Below are 13,360 nucleotides of genomic sequence, written 5' to 3'. Positions count from 1 at the left end.
TCAACCAATGTTTATTTGCATTAAAATAAACCATCACCTTAAGTCAGTGGTTCATTGACTTCCACAATGAGCAAGATAAATTCTTGAAAAAAAAACTCTTGGGACCCAAATAATTTTATTATTACTCTAAAATACGTGATTGCACTTTTTATGTTATTTTTTATCAGTTTTTAAGAAGAATATTCACATTTTTTACTTTCTTAATAAAGATTACTTTTTTAACCCATTTTGTTGAAAATTTGCTACGATGGGAGGGCCCTGAAAATGTGTCAATCTTCAAAGGGGGACCACTGCCTTTAGTAATTTAACATCAGACGGGAATTAATGCGCATATGAAACAGGTCAATCTAAATTCACTGCCTTGACACTTACTTGCAACAACTTAATAAAATTTCCTTCGATTACACATGTTTGGAACGTGCAAACCTCAAGCCTCGTCAAATGGCCAAACCCTTAAACCACAAACTCTAAGAATGCTACTTTTGATTGAAAATCCTTTCCAATTACTTGTGCAAAGATGTAGGCCTCACTGGGCTGCATACCACAAAAATATAAGTGTGCCAAAGTCAGAATGAACTCACTGCTCTGTGCTGCACAATACAGCACTGTACAGTCGCGCATATAGACAAGCAAAATGAAACATCTAATCTAATTATTTATAAAGTCACTCAGTGAAGAAGTGAGCATCTGGCACAGCATCTTCTTACTTGTACTGCTGGTGATCCTTGGTGCTGCGTGTCTTTGCCATGAAGCGTTCGGCCAGTTTCTCCAGGTTTCTAGAATATTCCATCTCGATCTCGGCCTTCTTCCTGAAGAAGTCCTGCAGGTCCTGCAGCAGCTGGACCCGCATCTCTGTCTGCTGGTCCAGACATTTCTGTTGCTCCACCAGCTGGGCCCTAATTTCTGTGAAGACACAGGAAGAAAACTTCTTAGTATGCAGTCAAAACCTCAGTAGTAAAAAAACAGTATTGGACTTGGCCACAAGATGTCTTTTGTTAACCAGATTACAGGCGTATTCCAGCCCTAAAATTTATTGATCTCAAGTTCTCTTTTTCTTAGAACACCTAGGACTTGTAATTATATGACATTAATGGCTCACATGAGCACATCTGAGCAGCGCTGTGCCGCTCATTACCCTTTAATTATGGGCCCTCTGAACACTGGTGGTGATATAAGGGTGACAACACTAGTCTCAGGTGTTTCATTTAGGCTGAAAATAACTCGGGGGTAGAAGGGATCTGATTTTTATCATACCCAGACTTGCAGTATTAGCGTGCACACACTCTTATTCCGTGTTTGCTGCTTTTTAACAGGGAAAAAAAATCTAGAGTTGTATTAAAGGGACTGTGAAGGTAACTGCCATAATTCTCTGAAAAGTATTTTCTGAAGTATCATGCCTGCCACAGTTGCCAAGTCGAAATCTAAACCCCTAAAGGGGACAAATGGCATACACATCACAGAGCCACAAAGATTGTTTTCATTGTGAGCTTGCCTTCACTGCGGCCGCCTGTAATGGATTTCTCCTAATGGAGGGAGGCCGGGGCCAGGCATCTGGAAGGAAGCCGATTAATGAGGTGATTTAGAGCCACACAGACTTAAGTGGAGAGGAATATCGAGCGATTCCTCATTTTTTGAAGATGAAAATACAAACAGACAGGCTCCATCATGCCGTCACAAAGCATTTACTTCACAGCATGCTTGAGGTGTCACTGTAAAAGTAACAGCTTGGATGGTAGGGCAGGGTATCGCCAGGTACCACACAATACGATACTGTCACAATATTTTGCCCACGATAACGATAATTTATTGCAAGAAATTTAATCCACGATACATTACGATATTTGTGTCACAGAAGAAATTCAGAATGTATTGACTGCACTGAATTTATTTCACAGGAATTGCAAAAAAATTGTCAATCAATTTCACATGAATGACAGCCAAGTAAAACAAAGTGTATACTGCACAGTGGCTCTTCTTAACGCACGCGCACACACTAAATTTTTAATTATCCACACCTCACCCATTGTCTCATTGTACTGGTATATACTGCATCATCTCTGTGTATCATGTATATATATATATACATACGTATATCAATAACGTACGGCAAGACGAGATATTGATATTATGGCACACCCTTGGTCTTTCTGTTTGATTCCTGACAAACTAATAGTACAAAGGTAAAAGGTGCTCATAAAAAATAATTATATAAAAGATTTGACAAAATAAAGATATCAATTCTTGAGAAAAGCCTTTATTTTTACCTTCAAGACAACTGTAATTCATATAGCTAGACTTGCCAGAAGCCAAGGATGTTCTAGGTTTATAGTCAGATCTAGGATTATCTAATAACTGTGTGTGGACTGAAACACTGACTTTACCAAGTAGGAGCTGTAAAATGCCCACAATTGTGCTAAAAGATGATGTTTTTAAAGAAAGTTTTGGGTGACAAGTATATAAGCATTGCAAGACAGAGCAAAGTATCAAGCATTGCTAGAGACCCTTCAAGGCAAAGATTCCTAAACAGAATGAGGTTTAAAGAAAAGGCTTAAGTTGGGAAACCTCTTGAAACAGGTAGGGGCATTTACAAAGAGCAGGAGTAAACTTCATGTAGCATCCTTATTTTCCACTCTGCCTAAAGAAACTAGTAGTGCTGAAGCAAACCAAACAACTGTTCAGAGATGTCCATCTAGAGAAGAAGCTATACAAGTTGCAAAGTGGTTACTGGATCCTATCCGAGCCGAATCAGGGAGTAAAGAGGAACTGACAGCACCTTTTGCAAGTAGTTACACACCCATTCATTACTAAGACCAACTTAGTAAGTGTAAAGATATGTTTAATATTATTATTATTATTTTTCTCCCTTTTCTGAACCCATTTATTGCATTTTGTTTCCTGACATTCTCTTTACCCTTTCATGTCTCTTGTTTGCCGGTCGTAAGACTAATCTTGTTCTTGTATTAGTTGAATTGGTGATCATTTTCCCTAGTGACACGTCAAGGCAGAACCATCAACAAGCACACGGCTGTGCTGGGTTTTGTGCAAAATGTAAGGGTGATTTGCCGGATGGGTATTTCAAGGTTTCACAAACAATGTTTTGGGACAATATTACATAATTTCCATGGTATTTTTATAGTTAAACTGGTGTCTGATGGTCTGGCAGTGTGGCTAAAGTCACTCTTGAGACATCATCTCAACTCCCTACAACACCAATAGGTGTACAACTAATCAATGACTGTTAGATAATGCTTCCATTTGCTTTCACATATAAACTGATCCACTCTCCTTAATGTAGACATGAGCTGAGCCAGGGATCTAACAGAAGGCTCGGAGAGAGGGAATATCCTTCTGTTACTGCAAGTACATATTTTACATAAAGGACGTGTTGCAATCCTGATTGAGACCATATAAAGATCCCTTTGATCACACCAAGGCTTTATTTGAATCATATAGTAAGGGTAAAATCAGTTGCCATGGTAGTCTTACAAAGCTTAGACAACCAACAATGAGTGACATTTAGGACACCGAAGATCTTCAAACATCTCACAACTGTAATCGTAACTTTTTCTCAAGCTTCAACTGTCAAACTATCATCACGAGTGCCACTCTGCTATTACATGGTACATTCCTGCTGTTCTGAAGTCGTCTGTATGGTAAGCACGTGTAAAGGCCTCTGAAGAGGGACAGCATCAAAGCCCTCTGTGATCCCTTTTAAACTAGCAGGCTGAGTGAGGGTAGAGAACACCTGTGTGCTGTCGTAAGAAATAACACTTCAAATTTTGAAGAAACGCAGCTAGCTGATTAACAATTACTGGTACTCGTTTAATTTCACTTCCTGTAACTAGCAAGCATAAATGTATTGGGTATATTTGATACAAACATGTTTTTTAAAAGTAAGAACCATTTATATTCCAAGGAATTAGGAACTGGATTACAGAGTGAAAGCCTGACCTGCAGAGTGGTCAGCAGCAAATCCAGATGACTGATGATCATGTAGTTACCCAAAAAGCAATACCTGTTTAGATGTGGACAGTGGATTTGGTTTGGCCTACATGATGATCACATAAAGATAGTTTTTGTGGCGTTTTTTTTCCGTTCTTGACCAAGGATGACAATGCAAGATTATTTCATGTTTTAGATAAAAATTATCTAATAAGATTATCCTGTGGTCTGAGGTGTGTTAAAAGTGAATTTGTCCTGATAATTGGATCTAAAGTGGGTCGGGAGCCGACTATTAAATATGTTCATTTATTACAACCAAAACAAAGAATATAAAAAAATTTCAGGTGATGTTCCAAGCCACTTTTTCAAGTAGGAGGTTGAAAATCCCAAGTTGACTGGAATCCACTCAACCCAGCATTAGATCACATTGCTAGATCCCATCTAATCACGTTAGATGTCTTGCTTATAGGAAGATTGGTGGTAGGACAGAATGGTTATGGGTGTATGTTGTGTTAGGATTATCAGAGCTCACATACACAGTACCATCAAAACTGTTCAATGTCAGATCTTTTTTATCTTCATGTTAAGGGTTTAAGAAGTCTTGAAGTGTGTAGTCTGCTTTACCCAATTGCTCCTTTTCATGCCATATCGGATAATTCCCATTACCTGCTTCATGGTATGCCCAAAGTTGTCACACAGAATAGGTTCTGACATGCTTTGCTGTGAAGGAAAGCACCTGCTAAGCAGGATGGTTACTGACCCACCACATTGACTCTTGGAAAGAGAAACTGGGTTTCACTAAAAACAACTCAGCCCCTGTCGGGGCCAGACAGATAAGAGTTTTATTTCTTGTCTTGAATACCAAACAATATATTCTCCCTTGATTGTCCACATTTGCTGAAAGTTAATTTTTAACTATGCCTGACTCTCAAACAGGGCCTGCTACTATTTCTGCTGAGTGCAGCAATGCAAACCTCCCAAGGTACCACATTAGACTAAACCCAAAGAGTTCATACGCTTTGATTACAGTTTGCTCCAGCGTCTATCTAGTACAAGCTGTGCCACATCAGTCTCAGAGTTGCATTTCCACCTGCACCTGAAATAGCAGCTGAAGCATTAGAAGGGGAACAATGTAGGGGGTGCCTAGCCCCGCCATCTGCTTCAGATCTTAGGTTTGGGAATGGGGGAGTTGCCCAAGCAATCTCTGGAGGCAGGATATGAGATGGGATAAGTATCACGATAGGTAATTACTAAACGTCTGATCAGTTTGTCATTCATATGGACTTTCAATTGCAGCTGGAGGGGGAACATTTGGGTATAAACGCTTACAGTTAACAAAATGTAACTCCAACAATGGCCTGCTGTCACACTTTTTAGCACGGTGATCATTCATAATTTCCTGATAAATGGCTGCCATATGGTCAATGATATGGAAAAGAAATTGGATCTTTAGGACAGTTTCCAATCACTTTACTCAACTTGTTAAGTGTCGTGTTTTGTAACTTGGAAGTGATGGCAGTAACATGTTAACACCAGCTTAATTTTTTGTTTGTAAAACACTAATTTTTCAATATATTAGTATTCATGACTCCAGATATCATTTCACAGATGTTAACAGAATGAAGTACAGCAGGGTGATAGCTTTTATTAATGAAAATTAATTTAAACATTAAGATTGTTTTAGTTAAATTGTATGTAATTAGTGGCAAATAAAACATACAGCTAAGGGAATGATCATTGCAACATTTTAAAAAGTGATATCTAAATTCAACAAGACATGCTAAGAAGTAAAATGAACAAAAAGTGGAGTAGACCCGATAAGTTGGACATAATGGAATTTTTAACATTTCCATATAAGTGTCTCACACATGGCACACACCTGTGTCACTGAACTAACAAGTCAGTATTTGACCTATTCCCAATTTCTTTCAAATAAATGATTGAACCCAGATGTGAAGTCATCTCTAAGTCGCCTTGCCTAACCTACTCTCATCTCCCTTCTACACTGTTAATATAAGGCAGATGGAAGTGAGTGAGATCCTGAGCTTAAGAGCAACTCGATCAACAACAGCCCATGTGTATGACCCAGACAAAAGAGCGTCTTTAATCATTTTTGAGAAAATAAAAGTAATTTTTATTCTAGCAAGATCTTTGGATTGGTAGCTCCCAAACGTGTTCCCTTGGAATACACATGTTGGATTGTCTGTTGACAATAATACATACATAAAGATAATCAGGCTATTTTTATACTGGTGTTCTCCCTTTCCACAAATCCCATATTATTTTGTGTTTTATTAGATTATCCTATAAGATTACCCTGTGGTCTGAGGTGCATTAAGAGTGAATTTGTCTTGATAATCGGCTCCGAAACGGGTCGGGGCCAATGATCGTAAATAATAAACTTGTTAAATATTAATGACCAAAACTCTTTTTGTGTGTGGTGAAAGTCGACGACTCCCGACTCATCAAGACCCCGTGATTTGTGACGTGGAACTGAGTGTAGCCAATCAAGAAGCGAGCTGACCGAGAAACACGTAATGCTGAGTTATAGGCAACTCGGAACTTGTTGAAAATTCCTCTCTTCGAGTTCAGCACGTTCAAATATCTCAAACATGGCTGACAACTATAATATTATATTCCCCCCCGGCTTTACCGACTTTAGGTGGTGCTCCAAGTCACTTTTTTAAATAAGTAAGCATTAGATCACGTTGTTTGATCATAATTGATCACGTGTGATTTCTGGCTTGAAGGAAGATTGGGGGGTTTGAGAGAGTCAGTCTTTGTTTGATGTTTTGTGTTGAGATTATCAAAGCACACACAATACGATAAAAACTGTTCCATGCCTGATATTTTATAATATAGAGCTACCTGATTGGCTCTTTTCCATCAGTTGCTTGACTCACTAAGGTCTCTCTGTTGGAAAAGATTTTAACATTTGTTATTAACCGGTTATTTTTTTGAGCATCCCACAAAATATCTATATTTTAAAGGTAACTACAGCTTTCGCAATCTTGTGATGACTCTATAAGGCTGGTAAAACCGTGAAAAATGTATTCCTGTAATTAAGTGTTTTTAAACCCGCCTGTACCCAGCTGGGTTCAATATGCACGTTTTTACTGAATATATCTAGGCCTCACTACAGAAGGTCGGGTAAACTACAACAATCGTAAAAAAAATAAATCCAATTTATGACATTAAAGGTGTCTGGGACAGAATTATGCCATTGGAAAGAAGAAATCCTTTAAAGTTCTACAGTTGGGCTGCCAAAAAGGCTTGAAACACTCTTCTATTACATTAAGTGAAGCCAAATGACACACAAAATGCTGCCAGCATTTCTAAAGCATTTCTTTCCTAAAATATTACAGAGCGGGCAATATGGACTCCATTACAATGCTTGACTGACATGTGCGCAGCTTCCAAAACCACGAAGAGGCTTCCAGTAGATGCGCTGTAGGCTGCTGTGATCCAAAGTTGGCTTGCTGTTGAGAAAAGATAGAAACGCTGCGAGCTGGAGAGACATTTATTGAGGTGTTTCATGATCAAGCAGATCTTCAGCTCTCATGCCAGGTTATACTACTTCAGTAGAGTGTCTACACATTATGCAACAGTGCCTGTGATACACCTCCACAACATTTAAGAATCTAAAGAACAGATGTTACACTAAAGGACTCCTCGAAACTCCCTAAATCAGTTTTATTGAATAGAATGATTTTTAAAATGTATAATTTCCATAACTGAAATGCAACAACCATTTCCAAAAAGATTAAGCCGTTTCTGTCTATTGAGTCAAAAGCCAGCAGGTTGGAGGCGACAGCCAACAGATGAGAAGCCAACAGAAAGCGGGAAGGGATCAATCACTGCTGACTTTAGGGTGGCCTGTGAGGACCGTCGCTCAGATCCAAATAAAATAAGAAAGTGAGGGACGGAACCCTGGGAGAAGTAAGCAGGCTTTAGAGATGGAGCTGTTTGCACAGCTGCTGGGTAACACTGAAACATTTGAGCTGGACACTGGTCTGTTCAACAGACCTAGTTTTATGTGGCTGAATTTGTTTGCCTGTGTTTGCTGTAGTGGGTGATTGCTTTGATATTGGTGGTGACTTAAAAACCAACTCAAAAAAGTACTTTCCTTAAGGCCAACACCAGCGTCTGGTTTACATTTTTACTGGATTCTAATGGTAACACAGAGACACACTAAAGAAAAGAGCCCAAATGTCAATTGTTTGCTCATAATACTTAATCACTCAGTGTAATTAATTGCTATTGAATCATGTGATGTACATGTCAAAAATATTCAAAAACTATAAAAAACAATATATTAGTATTTTTATCACTAAATACTTTGTGACCATTGGTATTTTTCCAACATTAAGAATACCAACTGCAATTGTTTTAGCCCTAATTCACACATGAGAGTTCCTTTTAGCTTGAGTATAAAACGACTAAAATCCAATGATTTCAGCAAACTAAACCTGGAGATGACTCCGTTGATTAAATTTACTTTAATCTGAAAAGTGACAGCAAGTATTTTTCTCCTGCCACTAGGGGAGATATGTCAGTGCTCAGAATAATCATGATCGCAGAGAACGGACAGAGATAAAATACAATTTACTTCCTAAAATTAAAATGGCAATATTGTTTTTATTGTTATTTTCAATAATAATATCCAATCACCCTTTCATTCTCACTCAGAGTTAAAAAGTACCTAAAAACAATCTTAATCAGAGCATAATAGGTCTTAAGAGATGCTTAAAAGCTGGTAAGTGGGTCAGTCTGTGGGGCTCAACATAAAAAAAAGGAATCTGTGAAGAATACATTGATGTTGTTTTTATAGTGTCTTGGCCCGACCTCGCCCACTTTATTCATTCATCTCGAGAACATACCCAGCTGCTCTGTCTGGTGCCCTAAAGGGACCAGTGTGGGGTCTAGTGTGTCAAAAAAGAAAGAAAGAAAACCTGGATGAAAATAATTTTGATATTATTCCAAAAAAAGATTGCGCTAAACAAACGGGATTCACATTACACATCCAAAATTTTACATTTTAAACAACATCACTTTTCATCTGTGGTGCTTTGTTAGCTTTTGTTCGGGGATCATAGTGATGGGAAAGATAAAGATGCTCAAGCTCATATGTCAGGCCAGCCATTCAATTTCAACAAAGCTAACCTCAGGCTGAAACGTGGCCGGGCATGCCTACCTTTACAGTTTGGATGTTTGTTAGAGGCAACAATAGTATGAGAAACCTGTAGTCTGAGACCTGAAGAAAGAGTTACATAAAAGTAAACTGGAACGGATCCATACAGGCTTTCATCAATCAGAATATTGACATGGCTCCTCACTACAAACAAGTGGGAACTAGTGTAAAGGAAAAGACAAGGATAATGCAAAGTTCAATTTAAAAAAAGACTAGTTGTGTGGCCCGTAACAATATTTGATGAGCCAGCGTTCTTTGACAAATGTGGATCCGTATCAAACATCCGTACAAACCTCTTCCGACACAGTCTTTTTTTCCTAATTGTTTAAATGTTTTGATTTTCCGACATTCCATCAGCTTGCGCTCATTAACACTGTGCATCTGCCTCGACTCAGTGTGTACACCCCTACTTTAAAGGACTGCTCTTGTAAAGCCACTCTTGCGACATACAGACACTCAAGATGTGCAAGGACATGGATCCGTGGCCCAACGCCAGCTAGAGCAGCAGGCTGTTTGGGATGACAAAGTGTTCCCACAGTCTAGGCAATGTGGCACCACTGGGTTGCAGGAAACTGTGAGACGGAAGACAAAATGACACACACAGCAGCAGTTAGTGTGTCACTGACAAAGCTCCCAGCCAAAAGCCACCACAACCTTGAACAACAAATTGTAGCCGGATCTCACATTTTTTAATACAGATTAGACATCATTTGCAAAATATGGGTGCAATTATGTTTTTAGAGGAAAGAGTACTCGAGTTTTTCGACAGAACACTTTTAAACCTCTCAATCAAAGTCAAGAGCCCTCCCCTTTCGATCCTTCTGTCAAATCTTGATGTATAATTGGTTAAAAAGCACCCATTCCTTCAAAGAAACTACTTCAAACAATTGACTAAATCATCGTGTCATTAGAATAATCTCATCTAATGCAAAAATCTCAATATGGGTCCCTTCAGAACCTTTGTAAAAACAAACATTTCAAAGAACTTCTACAACAAAGAAGAAGGAAAGACCTGGGGCTGTTTTTCTTTTTCCAGTTCAAGCTCAAATATTCTCTCTTTCAAGTTAATGAAAACAAATACTAGTAAAAAGACAAGGTATGATTAACCAAATCCCTTTTTTATGACTCCAAGAAAAGATCTGATGTTGAGCCTGCTTAGAAAATACATTAGTCTATAAAATGTGTTCAAAGTTTTGCATAAACTGAACTTCTTCCACACAGAAATGTACCATTAGACAGCAACACTGAAGAGAAACATCTCATACTGGGAATGTTTTGGTTGAATTTTTTCTTTTTTAGTCTGGTGATGGGGCAATAAAACCAGCGGCCAACTGTCTCATTTACAGCCCAATTTTCACCTAGAAGAAAGAAAACCTTTCATGACCACACAGAAATGTTTCTACACCATTCACTGCTTGCCTCAAACAGACTCTCAGGCTATGTTCACAGAGCAGGTCTTAATGCATATTTTATTTTCCCAAACTCACCTGTTTCTGAGCAACTCTACACAAACAGGCTAATTTGCGGCCTACTTATGCATATTCATGAGTGGGCGTGTCTGTAGACGGGACACTGACTTCCTCCTCCCCGCACGATGACGTAGGGCTAGAGGACGGCCTGCCCTCCTCCCACCCAATCCATAGCTGAGCTCATGCTGCTTTATAAACACGAGACACAGCGTGGGGGCGGGGCGTTCGCCAGTACATACATAGACTGTAGAAAATACATACATAGCACTGTGCAAAGGACGCTGACATGCTCACCTTCGTGAGCGTGTCTGTTTACATGTCAATTACGGCAGAGGGCTTCCTGGAGGCGCGGCTTCTCCAGCTCAGTGTCGCGTCAATATTCGTCATCAAAGTGGGAACGCGTCATCAGATTGGAGCGAGGTGTTTGGGCTCGCCCTGCAGTAAGAAAGAAGCAAATCACCCTCTAACTAACGATTGAGGGAATCAATGAAAAAAACACTTTGGGCATGTGTATGAAGCCCTAATAGCACTTTTATGATGTTTAAAGCACAGAAAAGTTGATATAGCATAACATGGGCCCTTTAACAGATCACACAAAAGTCGTGTATGAGCAAAACAAATGGATTTGGGTCACAGTTGCCTGCAGTCTGAAAGTACCCTACTGTCTTGTTAAAAGTAAGGTCATTTTGTCATGTCCTCTACTTCTGGCATCTCCTGAAGTGGTCCGTTGGCACCATCTGGTGGTCTCCATGCCTCACTGTCCGGACTACTCACCTCTAATCTTCAGGATTGCTTCCAGCTGCGGCGGGGAGTGGTCTCCCCACCTGCAAGTATTCACACCACTACTTAAGACACTGGCAGACCACAAACCGACGCCAAACCATAAAACATTGCTCACTCAGACCCTCTCCGCCGCTGGGATCCCTTCTGCCTCCTTCATCTCTGGAATCTCTCTGCTCTCTCCACCCTTCAGCTGGTTCCTCCCCACTCCTGTGCCAGGCTCCTTCCTTTCGTCTGTGTTGGCTGCAGCTCGAGCGTCTCAGTGTTCCTGCCCATTCGGGGTTCAGAGGTTTTCTTTTGTTAGTTTTTGCCCTTTCTTAGTTTATGCCTTTAGGCCTAGAATTTTGGTTTCGTCAGTAGTTTCCTGATTGTTCTTATTTAACCTTAGTATTAGGTCTCCCTCAGTTTGCTCAGCACTTCCTTAGTTCTCCACTACCCCACTTAGGGCGCTGGTTGGTTTTATGTTGAATTCTGTTTTGTGAAATAAATCAGTTACTTGTATTTGTGCCTCCTGTTGTGCTGTCTGCGCTTGAGCCTCAGTTCTGTCTCGTGACAGTATGGTTTGGCCATAATGAGCTCAGCAGATCGCACGACAGATGAGGGCTCAGCCGCTCATCAGGCTGTAGTTAGTCATGACGCAATTCTAGGCCGGCATGAGGAGCTACTCAGGACTCTTGCGTCTAGCGTTAATGCTTTAATCAGTCAAATGTCTCACCTTACTGGTCAGCAGTCCGTGTTAGCATCTTCCATAGCTGCGTCAGGTAGCCAGCCTACCCCCACTAATGCCCACGAGACGACGGTTGTAGGTTCTCCCTCGGCTCTGGCCACGGTAGGCCGTGAACCCACGGTTCCGGTTCCTGAGCGCTATGCTGGGGATCTCGGTTCTTGCCAGGCCTTCCTGACTCAGGTTTCACTCGTCTTTGAGTTACAACCGACTTCCTACGCGTCCGATAGGGCTAAAATCGCATATCTAATTGGCCTTCTACGGGGACCTGCACGGGACTGGGGAACAGCTGTGTGGGAGAAACAGGGGGAGGTCTGCTCCTCCTACTCCCGCTTCTCTGCAGACATGAGGCGCGTCTTCGATCACCCAGTTCGGGGCCGAGACGCTGGAGATCGCCTCATGGCCTTGAGGCAGGGGGCCCGCAGTGTTGCAGAGTACTCCGTGGAGTTCCAGGCCCTTGCAGCTACCAGTGGGTTCAACGATCCGGCCCTCCAGAGGTCATTCTATAGGGGACTGTCCGAGGCTCTGAAGGATGAACTCGCCACCAAGGAGGAGGTGGCCAGCCTGGAGGCCCTAATCTCCCTCGCCATCCGGCTTGACAATCGGTTGAGGGAGAGGCGCAGAGAGCGCTCACACTGGAGGGACTCAGCACCCTCCCGCCGACTGAGTCCCACTCTCCAGTCTGCTACGCCCGCACCGTTCCCTGAGGCTGCCCCCGAGGCCATGGAGGTTGGTAGGATCAGTGGGGCACCGCTGACTCAGCAAGAGAGGGAGCAGAGGCGGGCTACTAACACCTGTTTCTACTGTGGGGGTTCCGGGCACTTCATTGCTTCCTGCCCCAAGAGACCAGCAAAAGAGAGGGCTCACTCGTGACGGGGAGTCTACGAGTGAGCCGGACTGCTTCCACCTCCCCTCATCTGCTACAGCTACCCGCCACACTCAGCTTCCAGAACCACTCACTTTCTGTGACCGTGCTGGTGGATTCTGGGGCCGAGGAGAACTTCCTTGACTCGGACCTCGCCAGGCAGCTCCACATCCCATCGGTGCCACTGGATTCTCCCGTGGAGGCCCGTTCTCTCAACGGCCTCTCCCTGGCCACGATCCGCCGGAAAACAGTTCCTGTCTCCCTCCGGTTAGCAGGTAACCATCATGAAACACTAACCTTTCACTTGATGGAACATTCGCGCCCACAGTTGGTGCTGGGGCACCCCTGGTTGATTAAACATAACCCCTCTATTGACTGGTGCGGCAGCC

At 41.7% G+C, this 13,360-nt stretch overlaps 1 protein-coding gene across 15 annotated transcripts in view; it reads right to left on the bottom strand.

Annotated features, from left to right (window-relative positions):
• Positions 1–13,360, bottom strand: part of srgap1a (SLIT-ROBO Rho GTPase activating protein 1a) — a 125,113-nt gene that overhangs the window by 87,487 nt on the left and 24,266 nt on the right. For all 15 annotated transcript variants that reach the window (XM_028449322.1, XM_028449332.1, XM_028449324.1 and 12 more), the window contains exon 2: positions 708–903. In XM_028449322.1, the coding sequence (XP_028305123.1) occupies positions 708–903 (196 nt within the window). The remainder of the gene's footprint in view (positions 1–707; positions 904–13,360) is intronic.

This window comes from Gouania willdenowi, chromosome 6, assembly GCF_900634775.1.
Source record: "Gouania willdenowi chromosome 6, fGouWil2.1, whole genome shotgun sequence".
In the NCBI taxonomy this organism is placed as follows: Eukaryota; Metazoa; Chordata; class Actinopteri; order Blenniiformes; family Gobiesocidae; genus Gouania; species Gouania willdenowi.
The sequence above is the reverse complement of the archived record's forward strand: the minus strand, read 5'-3'. Positions and strand labels throughout refer to the sequence as shown.